Below are 25,948 nucleotides of genomic sequence, written 5' to 3'. Positions count from 1 at the left end.
ATGGACACTATATATGGTGTCCGTAGGTCTATAAACTTCTAGCTCTAGGTTCGTCCACATCATCAGGTCTTCTTCCCCTCATTGTCAATATCGAAATCACCAAACTAGTATCTCTTATATTTTCAGACAGGATCAAATTACAAAGTCATATTACAACAACTTTAGTATTGTAGCTACAAGATTTCCTTTCAAAAGAATTCACAGAGATGATAATACCACAAAAATGAAGAGCAGTTTTCAAAAAAACGAAGGAAAGGGTCCATGAATTCTTGTTTCATCTTCCAGTATTATCCATAGTATGGACGAAATATAGATTGTGTAATATTAACTAAAATTGTAGAAGAGCAACTGTAATTTCACAGCCCTTGTGTTGCCAACAACACTTTTTCTTCTTATTATATAGAACTGGCTGCTTCCAGCACATCCAATACAACCTATCGACGGAACCACCAACACTAAACACAAACAAAAACAAAAACACGAACAAAAACATTTTATGACGCCACCCGCCTAAACCTAACAAGTACTGAGAATTCCTTTAATTCTTAAACAGTTACTTTCTGGACTAAATCCTCACTGGAAACAAAAAGGCTGTCATCACTACTAGTGCCCACATCTTTCATTAGATATTTGTCCACCTGTGCAGCAGCTTGCCGGCCCTCATTGATGGCCCAAACCACCAGTGACTGGCCTCGCCGGCAGTCCCCAGCTGCAAAAACTCCATCTACGCTGGTTGCAAAATGACCATACTGCGCCTTGAAGTTGGATCTGTTGTCTCGCTCTAGACCCAATCGATCAGCAATCGTCTGTGAGGTCAGGATGATGACAGCACAAGTCAGTGATCAAGAAATGGAGATCACTAAATGATGAATAACTTGATGAAACGGATGATTCGTGTTGAAGATATTGTGTAGTAATAAAAACTCACCGATTCTGGACCAAGAAAACCCATAGCTAAGAGAACCAGATCAGCTTCTATAGTCTCCTCGGAGCCCTTGATTTCCTCGAACTGGAATTTCCCACTGCTATCCTTTCCCCAACGGACACGGACCAACTCAAGGCCCTTCACTACTCCATTTTCATCTCCCACAAATCGCTTGGTCAGTACTTCGTATGTCCGTGGGTCTTTTCCAAACTTGGACGTTGCTTCTTGATGGCCATAATCTACGCGGAAAATACGAGGCCACTGAAAGGAAAAATAATTAGTAAATTGTGGTGGGTGATATTTGGAAAACTAAAAATAGGAATTGGCAACAGATAGTAAGTTCAAATACTGAAATTATTACACAAAAGGTGTTTCCAAATAAAGCTCGATGTTTTAGTGTCTATGTGGATTTCTAAGTTGAAAGACAATTATAAATACTGCGTGACCAACAATATTCGATTAGCACAATATTATGTTTCTTCAATGTCTATCCTCGTAATTGCGGAAAAAAATAATGGGATGGAAGGAAAGAGATGAACCTGTGGCCATGGATTTCCTGGTGCTCTTTTCTGAGGTGGCTCAGGTAGAAGTTCTAGGTTCACAATGTTTGTACAGCCATGTCGAATGGATGTTGCAATACAATCCGTTCCTGTATCTCCTCCACCAATCACAATCACTTTCTTCCCTTGAGCCGACAAATACTTACCATCCTGTAGATTGCTATCGAGCAGGCTTTTAGTGTTAGCATGGAGAAATTCCATTGCAAAATGAACTCCAGAGAGTTCTCGTCCAGGAACAGGAAGATCCCTATACAAGAAATTCCAAAGGAATATGATTAAGTGAACAACTTTTAAAAAATAGCAACTACAAAACAAAGACCAGAACATTTGATAGAAATCTTAACCAGCTTAATTTGGACTAGGTTTCATCAACCCTACCAAAATTTATTACTTCATTACCAAGGAAAAGAGCATCAATATCTATCAATAGATGACCAAAATGCATAGCATAGTTTGTCCTGGCATAGTGCCTAGTTTATGATGCTATCTCAAAACACGTCCACCTTATCAATTCAATCACAGTTTCATTATTACATGGAGAAAAAAGCTTTCTAAACAATAAGCCAGTTTTTCAAAAAATTGTCAATAAGGATCATGTATTTGTTAAAAATAGTAACACGAGTTAAAAGATAATAATGAAACAGAATTCAAAGAGCAATTTACCTTGGCTTAGTAGCTCCAGTAGCCAAGACTATTGCATTATTCTGAGAATGGAGATGGTCAAGGGAGAACTTATGGTCTGTTCCAACATTAGCATTTACCACAAAATTAACACCTTCCTTGGTCATTAGGTCCACACGGCGTTGAACTATCTCAACCTTGTCAGCCTTCATGTTTGGAACACCATACATCATAAGTCCTCCAATTCGGTCAGCACGCTCATAAACAGTGACCAAATGACCCATTTTATTTAGCTGATCAGCAGCAGCAAGTCCAGCTGGACCGCTACCAACAATGGCAACTCTCTTTCTGCATTGGTTATACAAAAGTTATCAATACCTCAAGTATCTATATTCACTATATAAGTCAGGTAGTCTATTATTTCTCATTAATAAGTTACGATTTCATCAGCACAAAATATAATTAGTCACACAAAGCAAAGATTACAAAAACCAATTGTTAGCGTAATAATTTGAGGCCACAGCCACATTTCTCTTTTGTGTTAACAAAACCCATGAAACAAGGAAAGATATAATAGTAGTGAGCGTACTAACTTGAGATCAGAGTCACAATTTAGAATCAGAACTATTACATGCAAGGACATTATAAGATGACATTGATATCCATTTCAGAACATGATTGTTTATAATTTAACCTGTCGAAGTCACAGATATTAGTCATAAAGTATCAAGTAGATGGTAGTAAAAAAAACTACAATCCCTACTCATCAGGCAACTGGAAATAGACACCCTAACTGATAGATTTTGACATATAAATGCAAAAAACTCAACCAAGGAACACAAATTCTTTGGCCTCGACTGAACCACTAGCTAGGTTGTCACAAAATCTATAATTAAATGAATAGATTGTTCAGAAAAGTTGTTTACCCCGTTCTTTTTTGTGGAGGACGAGGGACCATCCATCCTTCTTCAAATGCTTTGTCTATGATTGCACACTCTATACTTTTAATAGAAACTGGGTTCTCAATGATGCCAAGAACACATGACCCTTCACAAGGAGCAGGGCAGACTCGGCCAGTAAATTCTGGAAAGTTATTTGTCTCGAGAAGTCGATCCAATGCTTCACGCCACCTATTTTGATGAACCAGTTCATTAAATTCAGGTATTTTGTTTCCAAGTGGGCACCCAGAGTTTTCCTGCAATAAAAGCAAAAATAATTTAGTAAAACGAATAAAATTGCTATGCCAAGTCATAGATGATTGAACATTTCCAAGGTAAGGTATAAATGGACTAATCATACTTTAGCAGTGTTAAAAAAGGATGTAATAACAGAATATGACATGCAAACATCCAGGAAAGACAGCTGAGTTCGTGTTGAACCCAAAAGTACCAAAAGAATGAAGGATCTAAATGAGTGTTCTGGTCTGACCAGGCAACTCTTAGGTTATCAAGTGCAGTATCAAAATGGCTGTTCTAGTTAATGCCTTTTGAGCATTTAAAAGTAAAACTAATACACTCGATCAGAAAAACTTGTATAATAAAAGAGGAAGAAAACAAATTTTTTGACTGAGAAGAGAAATACAAGTGTCACATCATGTGACATCCAGAAAATTGTTCTCTGCATGCTCACTAGGATTAATATTGGGTTCTCATCTATATAGGATCAAAATGACTCTCATTTTATGCACTTTATGCTTTAGACTCAAGTACACCTTCATGCACGTGGCTTTAAACACTTGATCAATGTTCTCTTGTACAAATAATAGATTTGTCTAGGAGCCAATAAATGAACACTGACCAAGGTAGAGTTTCCAAAATATATTAATAGCCTTTGGAATAGCAACTGTTTATACCATAAAGTACATAGCCTGTTAATTATAAACTGTCAAATGAAAGGAATAAGCAGAACACGATAAACTGAAATGTATCAGCATGTCAACTGTTAGCATTTTTTTCCCCACCAAATTTTGCAAGATCATCCAAGCCATAACTTCAAGATTCTCGAGTACTTACATCATTAAAATTGAAATATGACAACAAAATGGATCATCACTATTTAGAACATAAAAATTGGAAAAACACAGTTGTAAATAATCAAGTCAATCTTCTGGTAAAGATAAGTAATATCACCTGATGACAAAAAGGAGTCCCACAGTCCATGCAGCGAGCGGACTGTGTTTTCATCAGTGGCCCAGGCTTCAACTCATTAGCAACTTCTTTCCAATCTTTGATTCGATCATTAGGATCCCTATATGGAATACCTTGTCGCTCATAAGCAATAAAACCTCGATGCTTGACAGCATTGTCTACCTGTGTTGGCCTTTTTGCTGCAGCCAAATCCTCTTCCTGCAAAATTCAATGAATTACTCTTCTTTGTTATGGAACTATGATTCAATTCCAATCAGAGAAAATGCCATCAAACTTGAATATCAGAATAAATAATGCACACAAGGTAACCAGATCAAAGACAAAAAGTACTTCACATTTACCTTTGCAATCAAAGATGCTGCAGCCAGTTTCTTGAGTTCTTCAAATGCATCCTTCTCCATCAGTTCTTTTTCTTCTTGCTCTTCAGATTCTTTGAGATTTTGTTCTTCTTTTATTTTCTGAAGAACCCTCCTATAATCCCTTGGAAAGACTTTCACAAATTTGGGCAGTAGAGATTCGAAATCAGAAAGGATTTCCCTTGCCAGAACGCTGCTTGTATGGCGTTGGTGTTGTTGAATCATCATTCTCAATGTTGTGATGTCTTCTTCATCCTCAACCTTTTCAAGATCAACCAACTCAGGATTGCATCGTGTCTGAAACATCCCATCCACATCAAAAACATAAGCAACTCCACCACTCATGCCAGCAGCAAAGTTTCTCCCAGTTGTCCCAAGAATAACAACAGTACCACCAGTCATATACTCACAACCATGATCACCAACACCTTCAACAACTGCTCTAGCACCTGAGTTACGGACACAAAATCTCTCAGCAGCCATTCCATTGAAATAGGCCTCCCCATTTGTGGCACCATATAATGCAACATTACCAATGACAATATTTTCTTTTGGATCAAATTGGCTTTCTCTTGGTGGATAAACTACAATTTTGCCACCAGATAATCCTTTCCCAACATAGTCATTGCTGTCACCTTCAAGCTCAAGTGTAATTCCAGCGCAGAGAAAAGCTCCCAGACTCTGACCAGCACTTCCAAATAGCTTAATATGGACTGAATCTGTAGGCAACCCTTTCAATTTATAAAGTTTAGAGACCTCATGGCTAAGCATGGTACCAACAGCACGGTTTAAATTGCAAACTGCTGTCTCAATATAAACAGGCAAGCCTTTTTCAAGAGCAGCTTTTGATGAAGAGATAAGCTTCTGATCTAATACCATGTCCAGTCCATGATCTTGCTTCTGAATGCAATATTGAGCCGCTCCAGGCCGAATATCAGATGCAGGCCTAAGAAGCAATGAAAGATCGATATTTCTCAATTTCTCATTGCTGCTAGCCACTTCTGTATCAATCTCAAGCATGTCGGCACGACCAACCATCTCAGTCATGGTCTGAAAGCCCAATTGAGACATTATTTCACGGACTTCCTCTGCCAACATAAAGAAAAAATTTATAACATGTTCAGGTTCCCCAGCAAATTTTTCACGAAGAACAGGATCTTGTGTGGCAATTCCGACAGGGCAAGTATTTTTGTGACACTTCCGCATCATGATGCAGCCAAGAGTTATCAGAGGTGCAGTGCTAAAACCAAACTCTTCTGCACCAAGTAGTGCTGCGATTGCAACATCTCTTCCCGTCTTTAACTGCCCATCTGTTTGCAAAACTGTTCGCCCACGCAGGTTATTTGCCACTAGAGTTTGGTGTGTCTCAGCCAATCCAAGCTCCCAGGGAAGACCAGCATTTTTTATGCCAGTCCAACGAGAAGCTCCTGTGCCTCCATCATGCCCAGATATCAAAACATGGTCTGCATGTCCTTTTACTACACCACTGGCAACTACACCAACACCAGCCTCGGAGACTAGCTTAACACTGATTCTAGCGCCAGGATTTGAGTTCTACAAAAAAAAAGAGGAATTTTTACAACTTGTCGGAGATGTATAAATAGGAAACTCTTCATGCTAGTGAACAAAGATTCAAAGTACACTTACAATGCTTCTTTTGTTATTTTTTTTTAATAACAATAGGTTCTCATTGAAAGGAACTAGAAAAGGGACCAATAATGTAGATTAAATACCTTAAGGTCGAAAATAAGCTGCGCAAGATCTTCAATCGAGTATATATCATGGTGTGGTGGAGGACTAATAAGACCAACACCAGCAGTGGAATTTCTTGTGACAGCAATATCACCAATAACTTTATGGCCTGGAAGTTCACCTCCCTCGCCTGGCTTGGCTCCCTACACAGCAAGAGAAAGTCATAAAAACAAAAGGTAATGATAAGAAAAATAAACATTAGAAAAATTAGTGCTCTGTGGTTCAGCATCCATCTGTCCATGAACAGAGATTCATAAACAGTAGGAACTTACGTTCCAATAGGTGGAAAGGAGGTAGAGCATTTCCATTGTTTAAGTATCGGGCAGTGAAAAACTATTGGCTAGCACACTAAGATTGTTGTTATTACCTGAGCCATCTTTATCTGGAGTTCATCAGCTTCACTCAGGTAGTAGCTTGTTACTCCAAACCTACCACTTGCAACTTGTTTAATAGCACTCCTCTTTGGATTCCTCGAACCATCCTGCAGAGGCTCCATACGAGAAGGTTGCTCGCCTCCCTCACCTTCAAAAGAGCAAAATATATTCTGGTAGAGCAATATAAATAATAAACCATCCATCTCTCAGCTCCAAATGTTGCCCAATCATTAGCAAAAAAGAGCATAAGATCCATAAAGCAAGCAGACAGTAGTCATGGAAAAATTTTCAAGTGCTGTTAGCAATATATAAAAAGAAGCACAAGGCCATACATGTCCATGCATACTTCAAGTTCAAAAGGATCTAAGCTGACTAAAAAGGTTAAACAGCTTTTATCTGTTCAACAACTAGCAGCAAAATATACGAAAAAAACTGTAACACATCACAAAGAAACATTTCATGAATGATGAACACTTAATGTCCTTTGTCAGAATAAAATGATTTATCAAACCGCAGGATTAACAAAAGCTACAAGTTCCAGTTAGTGTATACTTAAAACAGTTGATGCTAGTAATCTGCTAATAAATTAGACACAGGATCTTAGGTGGTAATAAGGTCATACCAGTATTAGATTTGCCTCCAATTCTATTCATTGCAATTGCAAGGGTAGTATGTGCTTCCAATGATATTGAACCATAACTCATAGCTCCAGTGCAAAAGCGTTTGACAATCTCACTAGCAGGTTCAACCTCGTCCAAAGGAATCTTCTCAGTGTCATCTTTAAACTTCAGTATTCCACGAAGGTTGCAAGCCCTATTCAGCTCCTGTATACGCCTGGAGTATTCTTTGTATGCTGCAACACTGTTAGCTCTGGCTGCCTCTTGCAACTTAGCTATTGCAAGGGGATCATTAAGGTGAATTTCACCTCCTTTTCTCCAATGGTAATCCCCAGGATTAGGTAATGCGTCAGCACTACAGAGTGGTAATGACCTGGTTGGAAATGCCAACTCATGAAGACGGAGTGCATCTCCAGCAAGCATTTCAAATGTTGCACCTTCAACTCTACTTGGTGTTCCTTTGAAGCATTTCTGTATAACCTCAGAAGAAAGTCCTAGACCTTCAAAAATCTGTGCACCCTTGTAAGATGCTAGGGTGGATATCCCCATTTTGGCAAGAACCTTCATCATTCCATAGTTGCTTGCTTTAAAGTATTTCTTAACAAGATCCTCCCTTGAATGGAATTCTCCGTCTTCTTTAGGAGGGATTTTGCCATCAATTTGCAACCGCCAAATTGCTTCTATGGCCAAATATGGGCAGATAGCATCTGCTCCAAACCCAACAAGAGTACAGAAATGATGCACTTCACGGGGCTCAGCAGATTCAATCAGCAATCCTACCTGTGTCCTCTCAAGTGTAGAGACTAGATGTTGATGGACAGCACCAACCGCCAGGAGGGAGCTTACAGCAACACGGTCAGAAGAAACACCTACATCATAATCTTGCATTCAGACACTTTTTACAATTTCTTAAGATAAAATGTCAAATCAGAAAGATATTAGTAACATAAAAAAATGAAACAAATGAATAAGTTACATATGTCAAAATATTAAAATACCAAACAGCACACAATAGGTATCATAAATGAACAAGATCATTAAAAGGACAACCCAGAGAAATCATGCTAACATGACTTGAACAGTTGAAAAATACAAGCACCCTAAGTTTCTGCAATTCTCACCTCTGTCAGACAACACAAGAGTTGTATAACCCTGATGGATAGCAGAACGAGCTTCCAAACAAATCCTATCCAAGGTTTCCTCCAAACCCTTTCGGCCTTGCTGTTTTGCATATGTGATGTCTAGTACTTTGCTGCGCCAACCTCTGTAGTTCATCTTTTTCATAGCTTCCATTTCATTAATGGATAGAAGAGGCCCCTTCAATGACAGACGATGGCACTGCTCTTCAGTGGTTTCTGTAAGATCCCCTTCAGGGCCAATCATACACTCCATGGATGTAACTATTTTCTCTCGAATCGGATCAATTGGAGGATTTGTAACTTGTGCAAACATCTGCTTGAAGTATTCAAAGCTAAGTTTCTCTCTATTTGACATCACAGCCAAGGGAGCATCATTTCCCATGGAACCTAATGCTTCAGTAGCATCTTTTGCCATTGGCAGCAGCAGCATTTCCAATGCTTCAACAGTATAGCTGGAAGAATAGGGAGAGAAATTTTCAGTGAAAATAGACAAAAACAGAAGAGAGCTGCTTTGCCAGATGTAAGTTACCCAAAGGCTTTGAGGGGTGTCAGAAGACCACGAAGTCCCATGTTATCCATGTCCTCATCAAGAGTTTGAGACTAAAACAATTAGCAACCAAACATCAATCTCTTGTATGCATAGCCAACACAAATGTAGCCTTCCTCCAATAACATATAAACTTACTTGTGCAGTTCCATAGATGCTTGGAGGAATTCTTTCACTTTTAGGGATAGAATTAACAATGTCTTCAAGGCAAATCTTCTGTCTCCCAAGCCATTCTCCATATGGTCTAGCTTGTGAGTATTGCTTCTTAAGTGCCTCATCATCGACAACACTATGATTTTCAAAATCCACTAGCAACATCATCCCGGGGTTAAGCCTTCCTTTCCTTGCTACTTCAGCTGGAGGAATGTCTACGACACCTACTTCACTAGCCATGATAACACGACCACTATGAGTTATGTAAAAACGTCCAGGTCTCAGACCATTACGATCCAATGTTGCTCCAAGATAACGACCATCTGTAACTGCAAGAAAAAAGTAGCATGCATCTTCAGAATCAAAATTCGGCTAGAACAGTTTCAGTAAGAATTGCCATAGAATCTCACAAGATATGAGAGCAGGTCCATCCCAGGGCTCCATGAGAGCTGAGAAATATTCATAGAGAGCTTTTCTATCAGGATCCATGTTCTTATCATTCTGCCATGCCTCAGGTATCATCATCATAACAGCTTCAGGAAGACTTCTACCGGCACGAACCAAAAGCTCAAGGACACCATCAAATGCCCCTGATATAAAATGAATTCAGATCAAACTTCCAGACATAGAAATATGCACACAAATTTTGTATGTGTGTTGGGTGATGGGGGGATGTCAATTGATAGTTATGCTCACACAAAATTGGATCATTTTAACTACACAACAAGCAAGCAGATCAAATAATAAGTTCTACCAAATGATAAATCCTACCAGAATCAGATGAGCTAGCATCAACAATTGGCAAAAGTTTCTTCATTTCATTCTTTGACAAGCCTAGTTCCTTGCACTTCAACAATCCTTCGCGTGCCTTCATCCTTTACAAAAAACAATAACATGAAGTGTCAAGCTAATCTATTGGCATTCCAACTAGCACATGCTAAAATTCAAAACACGACACTTAGCTTCAAAACATACCAATTCACATTGCCTCGCAATGTGTTGATTTCTCCATTGTGTCCCACGATTCGCATAGGTTGTGCACGATCCCAACTGGGAAAAGTGTTTGTAGAGAATCGAGAGTGAACCTGCACATTAACATATTTCTCAGGGATCTGAATTAAGGCTATCTAAATTTGTACTTGGGATCTCTGCTAAGAATGTCATATAGCTTCTATCTGTACTCAAAAGCACTATGAGTTTTGTATATTGTCATAGTCAATTCAACATAACACGGGAACCTAAGCTACGTTCACTAACAATTCATTTCACCTTCAAATTGAACTCTCATGCCAATGACCATGGGTAGCAGTGCATCATGATTCTGCAACATGGTTTACTAAGTTATCGACCATATAGATCTCACCAACCCGCAAGTTATTCAGTATTCAAATTTAAGCAGTACCAAATATAGAAGAGTGCAAGATACAATTCAGAGTGTAATGCCTCAAAACCTTATTTAACCTTAAGAGGGTTCCGCTACCAGTCTTCCTTTGCAGTCTGCTGTAATCAGAGTTCATACGTAAAGAAGGAAATCAGATAGGGTTGTATTTACCAGGGCCATGTAACTTGTAAACCTTTCATCTCCAAGATCTGCATAATAGTAGTCCCTTAGTTGAGCAGGCTTCAACTGACCTTTATAGACAACAGTCCTGCCAAAACCAGATAATTAAGAGATGCTTCTGCCCATAAACAAATCAATTCATTAGAAAGTTTATATTGTACATTTGACATGATTAATTGTTTCATACATTGAAGAGAACAAAATTACTTGAAACAGAGATTGGGAATATGTAGAAGTTAAAACTAACCTTGAGGAAAGGGAGCATATATAGAAGTCCTTAGCTCCACCATGTTGCAGATTGAGAGCAGCGCGGATAGCTACCATTGAAATCCTCCGTAATATATACATCTAGATTTATTCAGATATCAAAGTCAAAACTTATGATAACAAGTAATGAGAGACTTACTATCAAATGGGCCTGCATTAAAATGGATACAAAGCTAGAGACAAACCTGTTGCTCAAGATCAGCACTGGACCGTGGACTTGGAGTGAGAAAGACTTGTTCAACAATTGGCTCAGTTTGACGAGCAGATTCACCAAGATCTTGATTATTGGTCGGTACTGAGCGCCAGCCAAGCACGACATGTCCCAAAGATTCTGCAACCTGCAAGCAAGATCAATTATGAGGACATTTTTCATGTATAAATCATTTTTGAAAATACAGATGTGAATTGTAAAGAAGCAAAATTAATCAAATATGAAATAAAAGAAAGAAAGGGGGGAAAATTATATTCTAGGTGGCTATCAGATATCCACACACAATAAAATTAACCCTAGCATCCAATAGAAGACATTGTTGTTATCAAGCCATTAGTTTCAGCTATTTGGAATCCGCTATATTGATTTTATTACTAGTATTAAGGCGATATCACTAGTAATACAAGCCATTAGTTCTATATAAGGTCATACCACTAGTAAGATCAAAACCTTAAATCGCTTTTTATTAAGTAAACTAAATCTGCCTTTGGTTTTCATTCTACCTAATACACCTTCAATCCTATCAATTTGACTCATCTAACTATTAAATCTATTGATGGTGACTATAGTTGGTAGAGTTGAACTAACAAGAAATAGAAGATGCAAGGAGTAAAGAGAGGCCAAAAATCCTAATTAATGTAAAAAAATAATTTAATTTTGAATATTACTAGTGCTACGGCCTTGCATATTGCTCAGTGGAGGGAAGCAATGAGATCCATGTGGCTGGCCCAAATAACTGAGATAAACACGGCTGGAAGATGAACAGAAAAGATTCAATATGACTGATAGATTCCATTGTCCAAAGTTCTTATAATTCCATGAATTGCAGAATTTTCTGTGTAAGTGTTAGTAGTTCTTGTAAGTGAGCCATTCTCAATTGGTACCTTAGTGAAAACAACTTTGCTTTCTTCCCTGCGACTATCATCCTGTGGCAAGAAAAACATACCAACTGCATACTGACCAGGAGTTGGAAGTTGAATGCCAACGTCCTTCATGACCTGAAAAAACATAGAACAGAATCAGAGCGAAGGCATACAAAAAAGGAATTAACATTGCATATGTTCAACATTGTCATGGATTGAGCTAAAGTACCAAGCAAGCGTAATTAATCAAAGGCTACAAATCAAACAACAAATTTTAACAGGAAACATCATGGCAAAAAAGTCCACACATGCCTCAGTGAAAAAGCAATGAGGTAATGCCACTAGTATGCCAGCTCCATCACCAGTGTTAGTTTCGCAGCCACAGGCACCACGATGGGCCATTCGAACAAGCATCTCCAGAGAATCCACAACCTGCAAAGTTTATCAAACAAAAAAAAAGAGGCCAAATCAGATAAATGTGCACTGCAAGAGATGGTTATTCTCCTATCAGATGATTTTGATAGAATATAGAATTGGCATGGATCGAAACACACTGTTTTCCTGTTGTAGTCTCCAGATAGCTCAGCAATGAAACCAACACCGCAAGAATCTTTATCGAACGATGGATCGTAGAGACCAAGAGGCTTCTCTGGCACCTGAGACATAGACATGGATGGAGCAACGAGTCTTAGCTTAGGTGAACGTCCTGGACCATCGCTCCTCCAAAGCTGAACGCGCTCACAAGCTCGGAGCTTTGCTCCAACAAACTGGCTCTGCAAGGACAGCCTTTGAGAGCGTCTAAGGCCTGAAAATCGTGCAGCTCCGGCACCGCCATAGGCGTTGTACTTATGGTTGACAATAGACGAGAGCGCCAACAATTCACTTCGGAGATTAAAGGCTGAGCCCGGAACTGCAGCCATGGCCGACGTCCTCTAGCTTATAAACAGAGGATTAACGCAAAAATGATTTTTTTTCCTTCTTCAGAAGATTACAATGAAGGACTGTATCTGTGCAAGCCTTGCAGCTTCAACCGTATTCAGCAAAAAGGAAATCGATTTATCTTCAGGAAGTATCAGATCGATTAAGTTGTAAACGAAGAAAGAACGGATTCAAGGACAACGCTTTGTTACGGATCGTCTTTCCTAGACGATGGATTTCCCTGCACAGCACAAGGAATAAGAAAAATAAACCTCGATAAAACATAAATAGATACCATAGAACAGCGCCAGATAGATCTGCAAACACAGAATCTACAACTCCAAAAACTACGAGAGCAATAAAAAAACAAAGGAATCTATGCTTCCCGAACATCAACAAGCGGACCAAAGTGTTCCAAGACAGACAAAAAAAAACAGAGAAATGGACATCACATAAATCTCACAGAGATAATGCGATTTTTAAATAAAAATCTATGTTTTTTCTTTACCTCTAAATGATTAGGTGGGTCGATAGATCTCTCCTCGCCACCAACCCCAGAGGACTCCTCCTCTCCCACCTACCCAACGAGCTCCGCAGGAAAGAAGCCACGCGACCAACTCCTCTTCCTCTCCCCTTCGGATCTGCCACCCTCGCAGACACTGCCGGGGCGACCGCTCCACCTTGATCGTAAAAGAGCGAAGGAACAAAGCAACAGAGAGGAACAGCGCCGCCAGACCACCAATCCGATCTCCTCCCCCCTCTCGAGTCTCTACCTCTCTGCACTCTCACCTCGCCTCCTCGGGTTTATTTATACTGAAGGCGTCGGGTTCTCCGCATCGTCCCGAACCCCCATTTACCCCTCTAATATTCCCTTTATTATTATTATTATTATAATAGTTTCCATTTTCATTTTATTTATTCCACTCGGTTTATTTTACAAGTAGATTATTTTTTATCCATTTCGCTTTTATATTTAATTATTATAAAAGAAAAAGAAAAAAAATTAATCTGTTCCTTCTTATCGGCGCACTGTGGAAAGCTTCCCTTGACCTGGTTAAAATGATGGAAGATTGGGCCCGGGAGTGACAGCGAGGACTCTTTGGTACAGACACGTGGAACGGGCGTGTGCGGTCCGGGCTCGGTTCCGGGCCTCCGCGGCGTCGGTTTCCTTATTTTAACTTCCGTAACGGAATACTTCGCCGATTAAATTAATCGAGGCGCCGCATGCTCTGCTTGCGCCCACCCACTCACCGCGCCTGCGTTTTACCAAACCCATCGACTCACCAGCCCATAGAATAGAATTAATTAAAACCAAACCGAAAAAGGCAAACGCCAAATGAACGTTAGTTCATGTCAAAAATGTTAAAGGACGTTTCGTTTTTTTTCGGACGTAAAAATTGGATTATAAAATTTTCATAAAATGTCATCGTAAACTTTAATCTTATGTAAAATTAAAGATTTTGTAAAATATAATTTTATTTCGAGTAATCAAGTTTATAAAAAATTTAATTTAAATTATTTAGTTTTCATTTTTGTTAATCATTAGAAATTTCTGAATTAAATACTCTGATATTTTTATTTTAAGTATCGAAATATATAGAGATTATCATTGCTTTTATCTGCTTAATATGGATGGATTTTATTATCTAGCAGTATAATTTGGAAGACAGTGATCCATTTTGGTTATTTTAATGCCGTACTATTTCTATATTTTACATGTATTTAGATTTAGAAGATTGATAAACGAGAAAATATTGAATCCATAAATGGATATGTATTAAGTAAAACATTAAATTTGAAGTGGTAGATACGATGAATAATATAAATTATTCCATGTGATGAAAATAAGTTAAACTTTATCCAATAATGTTACTAAGATATCTAAAACTATGCCTTAAGAATCGGACAAACCCTGAAAAGAAACAAGTGTGGTAAATTACATGTCTAATGTTTAATTTAATTGAAGAATCCCTTTGAAACAAAGTTCCTCTCCTCCAAAATGAATCTGCTCTAGTGTGACAATGATAAGTCACTCCACCAACTCATTAGAAATTTGACTAAAGTATAATAATCTCGGAGATGATGCTGTTTCAACGACTACAAAGTTTGTGACTTTTTAATGCATGGTATATTATATTAATTGATGCGGTGATAAGAAGAAATTCATCTTCGAAAAGGTCTTTATCATAATAGAGGTTAAAGTCAAGGTAATCAACACCCCACTATCATTGACAGACAGATGAATATGGTTCGCTCGACCAAGACATGAAAGGTCTGATCCGACATCACTACTAGCTCGGCCACCAGCTGAGCTAAGATACTCAAGACAGGAATGAACGTCAAGTGTCTGCAGAAGCAGGCCGAGCGGCTACCCCGTTCGGTCTTACATCAATACCTATATCAGCGGAGTAGAATCATGGCCGAGCGAACCACACGCGAACAACGCTACTACAGTCGAGCGGCTATCTCGTTCGGTCTAGGTACACGTGCAACAACTAGACAGTGAAAGTATCAGTTGAGCGGCTACCCCGCTCGACCAAATAGTAAATTCATCAACCAGACAATGGACTTTAGGCGAGCAACCACCCCGCTCGACCCAACGACGGATGATATTGGGATAGGGGACTTTCAACCGAGCGGATATTCCGTTCGACTGAGCAACAGACACAGCAGTATATCTTTCGACATCTTTCTGGGAGTTAGTGTCGTCGATGGACGACATGCATGGTCAGATAGAAGATTGTACGACAGAAACTTCCACTGTAACTTCAGAGATATGATCGTCTCATTAATTAAAGTATTATATCAGAGACACTTTACTAACATGTCTCTTCAGGGGAAGCTTGGGATTGCGTGCCTGCTTTAAGAAGCATGCACACACGCTACAGGAGTCCTATATAAAGGGGGGTCCAGGCATCGGCGGAGGTATGTTTTTCTCGCGATCTCTACTGTTGCGCTACAGTTACCTTTACTTCTTGCCTTGCCGGAGACTGACTTGAGCGTCGGAGGACCATCGCCGGGGACCCCTTTCCCGGCTCGGCACTGACGTTGCTTGTGTTGCGGGTAGGAGCAAAGTCCCTCGGAGATCAGTAGGAGTGTCACATCCCCAACATCCACCCCTCGACTTTCGGACAGGATCAATATTATTATGAAAATATATAAATTTGTTTGGATCAACTTAAATTTTTTTTCAAAGAATCCTCCTTATAATTAATAAATTTGTCACCCTCGTGGCAACTTTTTGAGGACAAAATTATTTAACTTATTGAGCAAAATCCCTTTCTCGCTTTCTCCTCGATCGATAGTCTCCTCCTAGTCTGTCACCTCTCGCCATCAATACTTTGAAATGGAAGTATATAATTTGATTGCTACCTTTAATTTGCCTAGCTAGCAATTGGGACATGCATTAAATTTTCACGTCTGGAGGGCCTGCACTGATATCAGAAACATGTAAATTGATCGATCATCGGAAAAGACACGCAGGGCGTTGGCCGGAGAAACTCTGCTAAAGTTTCTATTTGCATGTGTTGGCATGCATCTTTAACAATTTTAGGGGAGGGGAAGGGACGACAAAGGAATTTACACCAAGCTTTGTGCATGCGTGCTCTTCGATTAAGAGCTCCACTTTGTGCATGCTAACTAGCTCCTTAATAATTATGATCTCACCATTTAGCTAGCTAGTGAATTGAACTACGTGCATCTTTCTTGGACGGGTTAGAGTGAGTCGAGCTAGCTAGTGCATGCACGGCTTTTCAATTCACTCAAATAGATTGAACTGCTGATATTTGACCAAAAACTGAAGAGATAATTCAGATCGACAATGAAAGCGATCGAACAAAGTTAAAGTTTTATTCTATATATATATAATTCAGTTAAAAATGGATTTTCGGATATTTCTCCGAAAATCAACACCCACCCACTCGAACTTTAATTATCATCAGAAGCTAGCCAGCGTTGTTTTCCATCAAGCAAAATTCAGCAAGAAGCTGCAGTGATTGATCTTGCCGTGCATGAGATTGACGTCGCCTAAATCTTATCTTCCAAACTTCAAAAAAATCTCTCTCTTTACAGTTTGCAACAACATAACGCCACCACCTTCGCTTTCAAGCATTGCTAGCTACGACACGGTTTGCATACAGTTAGTTTGTCTGTCTCTTTAATTAATATCGATCGATCGATCGATCGGTCAAGTTAGTTATGAATTATATATATTCCATCATTCGAACCCCCAAAATAAACAACCACAATTGTATTAATTAATTTTGCACCCTTCGATCGACAATTGAAATATACAGCTAGTTAGCTAGCACAAAACGCATTTGACTTTTCATTTAAAAATAAAAATAAAAACGACAATAGTAATATTTTAATTAATCTCAAACTTCAATTAAAATTTATTTGGAACAAAAGTTGTATTTTTTTTTGGCTAATTAATTATTTGCAAATATATTATTTTTTCCGGAAGAGAACTGCAAGATGAGCGCTAGTGGTGCAATCAATTAATTAAATAATTAAGCTGACTAATTTTTTCTTTTACAAGATAATAAGAAATATTTATACAGCGTCGATTAGCCTCGTCGAAGAGGCAGCCAATATTAATTGAAATTTTTTATTTCAATCCGACAAATTTGTTATTAATTAAATTCTTGAAAGCATTTAATATTTCTACTGCTCGCACAAAGTGCCAAATGGAAGTAATATAAACTAAATTCTTCTTCAGTTGGCCAGAATTAAATACTATTTAATTGACAACAACAACGACAAAAAAATAAAAATAAAATAAAATAAAATAAAAGTTGTGGACTTGAATGCTGGAGAGAAAACAAAAACTATGTTTTCAGGAAAGCACAACAATTAACAGTTGTCGTGGACTCCACATCTCCTATATGTTATGAGCCATCAGATATAGGATTTCACGTCCAATTTGTCCTCCGATGCCAAATATTTATATCATTTGCAATGTTAATAATTAATTCATTCAGTACAATTAACTATTTAATTTATTACCAAGACAGCTATAACTTGATAAAATAACTATCAAAATTTAAATTAGAAAGCTAGTTTACACTTTGTGTATATATATATATATATAAGATTTAATTTAACATGGAAAGGATTCTGAAATATTTTTCGACTAAAATTAAAAAATCTTGTAGGCCGTGATTTGACATTTCGAAACATTTGGGCTCTTCTACGGGCCCACTTTGTTGGTCCAAATCTGATATATGATAAATCATATCGGCCATTGGAGTTCCGGAAGAGACCCATAACTCCTAATCCTCGCCAAAGGTCACTTGTAATCGATGCACATGTATGTGTCGAATTTGCAGCACAATAATGTTGTAAATTGATCTAGGTCAATAAACAACATTGTAAAAAGTTAAAAAATTTAATTTCTAGTATATATATATATATATATATATATTATAGTAAAGTAGCTTGGGCAAGGTTATAATTTGAATCCTCACAATGAAATTAGACTAATGAAGAGAGACAAAGCAATAACACCAATTATCTATGATAAATCATAGAGTTATACAACAGTTTAATTTCCACACAATACCTCCACACTGAAACAAGTTCACTCTTCGATTAACAATCGAACATTATTTATCTAGCACTCGATCGGAAAAAAGGTACTTAATTACCTCTCAAAAAAATGAAACACTCTTTAGACGAAAGAAGGGGACACTGATACTTGAAATCCTGGCATCTGGCTGCGTGGACGTACACATGCTTGTTACGTTCCTTGTTAAAAAACTGGAACCAACAGTCGATGTGCCGGCACGCACCAAGTTAAGTGTATATATATATCATCTCCTTAATTACTGCATGGTTTGGTTGAGTACCTACTGTACAGGTTACATATCTGGAAGAACGACTGCACTAAATACTATCACTCGTAGTTAACAGGCATGCAACAGGCCATTCGTTCCCGTTTCCAATTCCATTTGCAAGGAGTTTTCCGTTGGCTAGGCTCTTGGGAGATTTCTTCATGCTCCCGTTTTGATAAAATTTAGGGGCGAAGAAGCCATTGCTCGCTGGAGATTGAGGGATCAGATTATTGTTCTTTGGGCCGGAGACTTGCAGCCAATCATCCAGTTGGCCGCATGATGCTGCTATAAGCCCTATCAAGAGATTTTGCAACAGGAGGAGATTTAATTTTGATTAACTTCTACTCTCCAATTCTTGGATATATCGTCTAGCTCTAGACAGCAGATATATAGATAGCACAAGTAATGCAACTACAGTATGATATATCAGTGCTTGATTTTCCAGCTGAAGCAATATATATTATTGGATCTTGAGCAAATTTGCAAGTTCAGAGATTACCTGTGAAAACAGCAGAGGGCTTCCACGGTCGTGATTTGAATTCTGGATGAAATTGAACACCAAGGAAATAAGGGTGTGAAGGCAGCTCAATGATCTGCATCATCCATGAATGGAAAGTTTGGAACATTAATATATCCGAAAAGGAATTAATTGTGAAACAAAGAGAAATGGGGGAAAAAAAGGTTTAATTTCAGCTTCCTAGCTACCTCCATGCGTCGACCTGTCTCGTCTTTTCCAACGAAAGTAAGACCATGTTTTTCGAATTCTGGGACCAAACTGGGATTCACCTGTAAGAAATTAAACTAATGATCTGGGAAGAAATACTTAATCATGCAACAGTTAAGTGGCATTTGGGTAAGGTGAAAAACCTCGTATCTATGTCGATGCCGCTCATCCACAAAGCTAACGTTACCGTACCTTAAGAAACGAGATTGTAAAAATTGATATCAAGAAAGCATCTAAATATTGACAAAGGAGACTTTTGTGCTTACAACTTTGCAGATTTGCAATCAGCAACCTGGAAAAAGGTCCTCCTTGATCCAAGTCTCATTGTGCCTCCCATGTGAGTCTTAGAGACCTTTATGTTCATTGAATGAGTAGATGTTAAGGCAAGACCCATGATTTATGCCGAGAGGAAAAGATGTTAATTAATTACCTCCGGCATAAAAATGACAACGGGAGTAGATGTATCGGGATCAAATTCCATGCTGTTTGCCTCCTTCAAGTTCATGACAGAACGAGCAAACTCGATGACAGCAATCTGCATGCCAAGACAAATGCCAAGATATGGAACTTTGTTTTCGCGTGCGTATTTAGCAGCTAGGATCTTCCCCTCCACACCTCTGTCTCCAAATCCTCCTGGAACCAGTATGCCATCAGCACCCTGTAATATGAGATTGTCGACTTGAGAAAAATATTTTATGAGACTAATCCTAACAAAGAAGGCGAAGTTTTTAATCCTAACATAGAAATTGGCAGAATAAGCTAGGGAGTACCTTCAATAGCCTCCATGCAGCTTCATGTGCAGTGGGTGCCTGTTTGAGAAAACAAAAACTTGCGTGAAGAATTCCCAATATATTTCTAGAAATTAAAGAGTGTCATCTTGTCAAAGAATGGACCTCTGATGCAGTAGCTTCTTCAAGATCAGATGAAGGGACCCAATCTACAACAAGTTTTCTACGGCAAGCAACAGAGGCATGCAAAAGAGCCTGCAAGGTTCACATAGTAAAGCCTTTAGGACAACAGGGAAAGAGAAGTATGAAAGCGTCATTTATGTCAATTCTTGCATTAGAATGAAGAAAAAATATATAAATATTGAATAACAGGTTCAGGCTTTCAAGGCCAATTGTGATTCATGCAGTTCTTGAGAAAGAACAGATTAAATAAAACACATCTAGCAATTACTCATTTTATCTTCTAAATGAAAAGAATTAGAAACAAAGACCAAATTGACAAGAATTGCCCAAATCGATAAGAAATACTATACTAGTTATCTTTAAATATGTTTCGCAGATTTCACTTGCAATCCTGATTCCGATTCCAAATGTTATTCTATTTTAAAAGAATCATTCTATACAGGGTATGCTGAACTAGACAAATGTTATGTGATGGATTCAGAGTCCATAGCGTCTCCAAGATGTAGTCCTTGTTCATTTAAATAAGTCACTTCATGTGTGGGACTGGCATGGACAAAGAACCAATTTATAAGCACATGAAAATGAAGGGTATGAAAGAGCATCTAATCTTAGCATTGCTATCAGCATAAGATGATATAAAAAAATCTGCATCATAAAACATACAAAATGATCACAGATCATTCCAGATAATACGAGAATTAAGAGCATAAACTTATAAGTTGAATATGAATTCACCTTCAATACAGAGAGGTAAGAATCAGAAAGCCCAGTATATTTTCCTACCATAGCAATCCGGACCTGAAATTTAAATGACAGCTCGATTATTAAGGTTTCGGAACTTTAAAGTGTAAAGCAAAGTACTGAGAGAGAAAAGCTTCACACAGGATCATGCAATTTATCACAGAGTTTTGCTCTACCCATCCATTCTTGCAACATGGGTTCCCGAGCATATCTGTCAAAAGAAAAGGCTTCTATCAACCCATCAGATGGAAAGGGAAACTGCTGAACACAAAGATATCAAAAAGGCAAGCCGCTTATCACACACACCCTTGAAGATTCAGTAGTTTCAGAAGCGCTTCATGTGTCTTTTGCTCCTAGAGGTGAAAAATGTTAGTGACCAACTGAAACAACCTTAGAGAGTGATTGATTCCACACTATTATCAAAGTAAATATAGTCTACCCTCAACATCAAAGGAATGTGCCAAATGTTTGCAACATCGTGAAGAGTGACTATGTTCGCTACCTGAAAAAGAAAATGGTTGTACATGAACTTCAAAGCTATACACCTGCTTTGCCGTTGCAGAAAGAAGCAAGAATGGAGTAGGAGATCGATTGAAAAACTTACAGGAACATGGCAAAATTGTGAAAGTTTTTCTTTGACATTCACATCCAAAGGCTGTCATTAACCAAACAAGAACAAACACATATCAACTCCATGAGAATAAAAACAAAATACTCAAATGGAAGAGATGTAGCAAAATGATGATATGAGATTTTATCTGTAACCTTTTCACAGCGGCAGGCAAGAATATTTGGTGTTAGTCCAAGTCCTCGTAGTCTCCTAACACTATGCTGTGTAGGCTTTGTTTTCTAAAAGAAAAAAGAAATTTTTTTGTCCATAATAATCTAATATGCAGAAGAAAAAAAATTAGACTCCAATACGGACTAATCCTTATGTTATCTGGCTGATAGTCTTTACCTGCTCGCCCACTGCTTTAAGAACTGGCACAAGACTGACGTGAATTAGACAGAAATTTCCTGATCCTGACCAAGGTACAAGCAGAAATCACATTATCGAGAAGGATCAGTATACTTTGAGTGGTTTTGGCAAACTTTCCTCACCTACACGATAAGAGAACCGTCCCAAAGCTTCTATAAATGGCATCGATTCCATATCGCCTAGACACGAACACATAACCTCGTTATTAATATTGTGTCAAGTAATGTGATTATGGAAGCACATATGAACAGACTAGAAAATGTTACCTATAGTTCCACCCAATTCTATGACGCAGACATCAGCTGGTCCTTCTTTACCGTCCACAGGTATCATTGCCACACGTTCAATCCACTCTTGTATGGCATCTGTGATATGTGGCACGACCTTCAAAAGAAAAGAATGGTAAGTAATGCAAAGATGGTATTGAAACTCCAGTTGGCTTAATGGTATAGAGAAGACATACTTGGACAGTTTTCCCGAGATAATCACCCCTCCTCTCCTTGTCAAACACAAACTAACAAAGACACAATGTGGCAAAGTCAGTTCATCCGTTAAGAGCACTAGTCCAACGGCATAATTAGATCTGTCTTGGGATCATAAGCATTCGTATGTCGAGTGGCACCTGATAGATTTTTCCTGTAGTTATGTTGTTGTCGCGAGTTAATTTTATATCAAGGAAGCGCTCATAGTTTCCTAGGTCCAAGTCCGCCTATTAGAAAAGGAGAACCATCAAAACATGTAGAAATTAACTAGAATTAGAAAGATATTGCCTTTTAGATTGTTACAAAGTATAATAGATAAACACAAATGAACTTTACCTCGCCACCATCATCTAAGACAAAGACCTCACCGTGCTCAAAAGGAGACATAGTCCCAGCATCGGTGTTTAGGTAAGGATCTGTAGAAGTCCACCAATAGAAACAATAAATCATTTAGATTAAAGACGAGAAATATGAATAACTGTGGAAAGAAAATGATATGAACCGAAGACTTTTCTTTTTTTTTTCCAAGTAGTTTAGAGAAAACTGGAAGAAAAAAAAAAGAGTCTAAAAATCTTGGCATTTGACTGAAGATGTCTACAGAAGGTCCCTTTTGGATTACAGTGTACGCAAACATGCATCATAATCATGAAAAATAAGCCAAAGAAGAATTCAAAGGATGGTCCCCAACATTCCTGTCGATTAAAAGTATGCAAAGTTTCACTTGCCCACTTTCTCTCTGCTTTCTTCCCCCAGGAATTAGGAACCTTATCGGACGTAGGATACAACAAAGAGCGCTTTTGATCACCCACTCCTCATTGGAAAGTGGCAACAAACCAATCACGCACACGGCATCACTCCAAAGGCAACTAAACGAAGTTACGGCAAAATCAATAAAGGGAAAGATCCGACATTTAACTAAGAACAAAGAGGAAATTCCAACGGGATTTCAGGGGAAAAAAATTAACACGAAAGAAAGACGAGAAGCAATATGAATCGAAGGGGGCGAAGCTGAAACCACGGTTCTACCGGCCATTTTCCACCCAAAAAAGTGAAAGAAAACCACAGTTCGGAACGTAAACTTGGTGGAATCAATTAAGGCAAGCACCGATTTTAATAAAGGTGACGCGGAGTCCGCACGACTTGAGGAGAACTCCGATGCTGCTCGCCGTCACCCCTTTCCCTAGCCCACTCACCACTCCCCCTGTCACCAACACGTACTTCATCACCTTCTCCGGACCGTCCGCGCGACAGCAACTCCAGAATCCTAGCTCACAGAACAAGAAGCAATGCCTTCTCTCCCGCTCTCGAGTATCAGCCTTCGCTCTCAGCTCCAACGAGGGGGATTATTTATAAATCCCTCCACCGAACCTTTCATTATTTTTTTTACCTCCATTTTTCTAAAAAGTGAAATAATTTTGTTTTCGTTTTTCTTTTTAAAAAAATAATAATAAATTTTGATTAAACCCGATGCCACATACAGGGATTTTAAATTAGATTCCTTTTATATATATATAAATTTAGGTTTTATACTGAACCATTTAAAAAGGTCTTGTTTTTTTAGTGTGTTTATGTATTTCCAGTTATTCATAAAATAAAATGGAACGGTTAGAGGAGCAGAATATTCCAAGTCCAGTAACAGAATTCTTAGCCTCCGTCGACGATCGGCGGCTGCGACTTGTGCCAGCGCGACTGAACGAGGCTATAAATAGAATAGCCGCCGTCGCCTTCGCACTTAATCAAGTCTTTTTCCAACCCCAACTGTTTGGATAAACATATCCATCATTCACATTATTTATTAACTTAATTACAAAAAAACTCGTACCGCCATTGCCCCATTTAAGTGACAGAGAGTTTAACACAAATTTAAATCGGCAAATGTACGAGTGTGATCTGATGATACAATCCCCTATTAAATTTAAACCTTCTGATTATGATAGTCATTATCTGGTGCACTTTATAACTAGCCAACCCAACTTAATTACAATATCCGCTATTATGGGTTTAATTAGATTATTATATTTATGGTTGAAATATACACCATCATTCTTTGTCCTTTTTTCACTCGTGTTTGCCCTCTCGTGAATATCTAAATCCGATGAACCGATAAAATTAATTGACAATAAGGAGTTCAATTGTGGTTTGGTTTCTTACAAACAATTTGTCGTTTTATATTTTCTTCCTTATCTAAATATCAAGGTCATTGTCTTGATTTATATATATATATATGCGATTTGAAAGCGAATGAATTATCTTAAGGTATATATTTATTTTTATAAATTTACAGAAAAGTAAATCGTGAGTGAATCATGCATGTATTGTGTATTGTGGGGAATTAATACATCTGTTTTAATGATTTTAGAAGAAAAAAAACAAAGCGTGTTGAGAGTACTCTGAGAAACACGATCTGTATATCGTGCACTGTTTATCACGCCGAATTTGGAACACACCGAACTAATTAATTACCTAGAAAAAAAGCTCATAATAAAATATAAATAAATAAATAATAAAATTTATTAAAATAAATATTTATGCAAACATACAACAAATGATTTTACACATGTTAAAAATTAACTTAAAATTTATTAAAATAAATATCTATATAAATATCAACGGAGCCCGACCGAAGAAGCAATTAGCTATTTTCATATATGAGGACATATGCAGGTCAAATAAATTAATATCTGGTCCAAAATTGCAGTCGTCTTTAAATTATGACTCAGCGACACGTAATTTCTGCACATGCTGCTGTTGAATGTTTATAGTCCGACAACACTTACAGTCAAGTCAAGGTACGATATATAATATAAATATTTAAGGAAAATTTCAGAATAAATATTTTTAAAATAAGGAATCTGTAACAAATAGGGATGCAATATTTACGATTAATTATGCAGTGCATTATGAATTATTTTCATGCCAGGAATTAAAAAAGGGATCGACGAACGTGGCGGCAACATTCACGATGACATGTGTTTCTCTGACAGCCCTCGTGTTTCTGACGAGGATGACTTTGAGAATCCATAGTGACGTGGGTTTGCTTGAAGAAGCTTCGTCCCATAGCGGAGGAAGCTCCGCTATGAATTATGAGGTGCTGCTTCTTGATTACTTTTTTTTAAATTTTTTTTTATGAAATAATTTTTATTTTTTATTTAAAAAATAAAAAAATAAAAAACAATTCATGATTAATAATTTATCAATTAAAATTTAATTATATATAATGTAGAATAGAAAAGTGAAAGAAATATATACAATGAAAGTATGGAATA

The 25,948-nt window shown here is 38.0% G+C and overlaps 2 protein-coding genes across 4 annotated transcripts; both read right to left on the bottom strand.

The window, feature by feature from the left end:
• Positions 1-299: 299 nt before the first annotated feature.
• LOC122026291 (glutamate synthase 1 [NADH], chloroplastic) lies at positions 300-13,802 on the bottom strand. Of its 3 annotated transcripts, XM_042584957.1 has the most exons (23): positions 13,520-13,802; positions 12,648-13,252; positions 12,406-12,525; positions 12,115-12,228; positions 11,205-11,357; positions 11,000-11,100; positions 10,744-10,840; positions 10,167-10,276; positions 9,963-10,066; positions 9,602-9,781; positions 9,177-9,520; positions 9,021-9,091; positions 8,474-8,943; positions 7,358-8,221; positions 6,729-6,883; positions 6,343-6,504; positions 4,595-6,163; positions 4,236-4,451; positions 3,033-3,301; positions 2,149-2,454; positions 1,465-1,732; positions 929-1,186; positions 300-806 (listed from the first exon to the last, which is right to left on the bottom strand). In XM_042584957.1, the coding sequence occupies exons 2-23, from the start codon at positions 13,011-13,013 to the stop codon at positions 546-548; spliced, it is 6,558 nt and encodes a 2,185-aa protein (XP_042440891.1). In that variant the 5' UTR covers positions 13,014-13,252; positions 13,520-13,802; the 3' UTR covers positions 300-545. The 3 variants fall into 3 exon arrangements, with proteins under 3 accessions (XP_042440891.1, XP_042440893.1, XP_042440892.1); XM_042584959.1 differs by lacking the exons at positions 11,000-11,100; positions 11,205-11,357; positions 12,115-12,228; ... (1 more) ...; positions 12,648-13,252; positions 13,520-13,802 and adding an exon at positions 10,461-10,512 and having other exon boundaries at positions 10,744-10,816; XM_042584958.1 differs by lacking the exons at positions 10,744-10,840; positions 11,000-11,100; positions 11,205-11,357; ... (2 more) ...; positions 12,648-13,252; positions 13,520-13,802 and adding exons at positions 10,461-10,512; positions 10,594-10,686.
• A 4,701-nt stretch (positions 13,803-18,503) lies between these two features.
• Positions 18,504-24,004, bottom strand: LOC122026973 (CTP synthase-like). Its single transcript, XM_042585740.1, has 21 exons — positions 23,788-24,004; positions 23,019-23,098; positions 22,823-22,909; positions 22,664-22,714; positions 22,467-22,584; positions 22,323-22,379; positions 22,180-22,244; positions 21,987-22,070; positions 21,826-21,876; positions 21,661-21,723; positions 21,528-21,574; positions 21,363-21,432; positions 21,216-21,278; positions 20,463-20,552; positions 20,340-20,378; positions 20,000-20,227; positions 19,836-19,921; positions 19,713-19,761; positions 19,551-19,631; positions 19,345-19,438; positions 18,504-19,139 (listed from the first exon to the last, which is right to left on the bottom strand). Exons 1-21 carry the CDS (start codon positions 23,903-23,905, stop codon positions 18,898-18,900), a joined length of 1,863 nt encoding a protein of 620 aa, XP_042441674.1. The 5' UTR covers positions 23,906-24,004; the 3' UTR covers positions 18,504-18,897.
• Between the last annotated feature and the right edge of the window lie 1,944 nt (positions 24,005-25,948).

Source organism: Zingiber officinale, chromosome 10A (genome assembly GCF_018446385.1).
Source record: "Zingiber officinale cultivar Zhangliang chromosome 10A, Zo_v1.1, whole genome shotgun sequence".
In the NCBI taxonomy this organism is placed as follows: Eukaryota; Viridiplantae; Streptophyta; class Magnoliopsida; order Zingiberales; family Zingiberaceae; genus Zingiber; species Zingiber officinale.
The sequence above is the reverse complement of the archived record's forward strand: the minus strand, read 5'-3'. Positions and strand labels throughout refer to the sequence as shown.

What these genes read in the sequence shown, in the direction of transcription:
- LOC122026291 (XM_042584957.1), bottom strand. Translation starts at nt 13,013, where the DNA reads ATGGCTGCAGTTCCGGGCTCAGCCTTTAATCTCCGAAGTGAATTGTTG. An exon ending in GTGCTGATCTTGAGCAACAG is followed by an intron (nt 11,101 to 11,204) that starts GTTTGTCTCTAG and finishes GAATAAATCTAG; the next exon opens with ATGTATATATTACGGAGGAT. An exon ending in ACTGGAGCTACTAAGCCAAG is followed by an intron (nt 1,733 to 2,148) that starts GTAAATTGCTCT and finishes TTTCTTGTATAG; the next exon opens with GGATCTTCCTGTTCCTGGAC.
- LOC122026973 (XM_042585740.1), bottom strand. Translation starts at nt 23,905, where the DNA reads ATGAAGTACGTGTTGGTGACAGGGGGAGTGGTGAGTGGGCTAGGGAAA. An exon ending in ACGGTTCTCTTATCGTGTAG is followed by an intron (nt 22,245 to 22,322) that starts GTGAGGAAAGTT and finishes TACCTTGGTCAG; the next exon opens with GATCAGGAAATTTCTGTCTA. An exon ending in AAACTACTGAATCTTCAAGG is followed by an intron (nt 21,433 to 21,527) that starts GTGTGTGTGATA and finishes TTCTTTTGACAG; the next exon opens with ATATGCTCGGGAACCCATGT.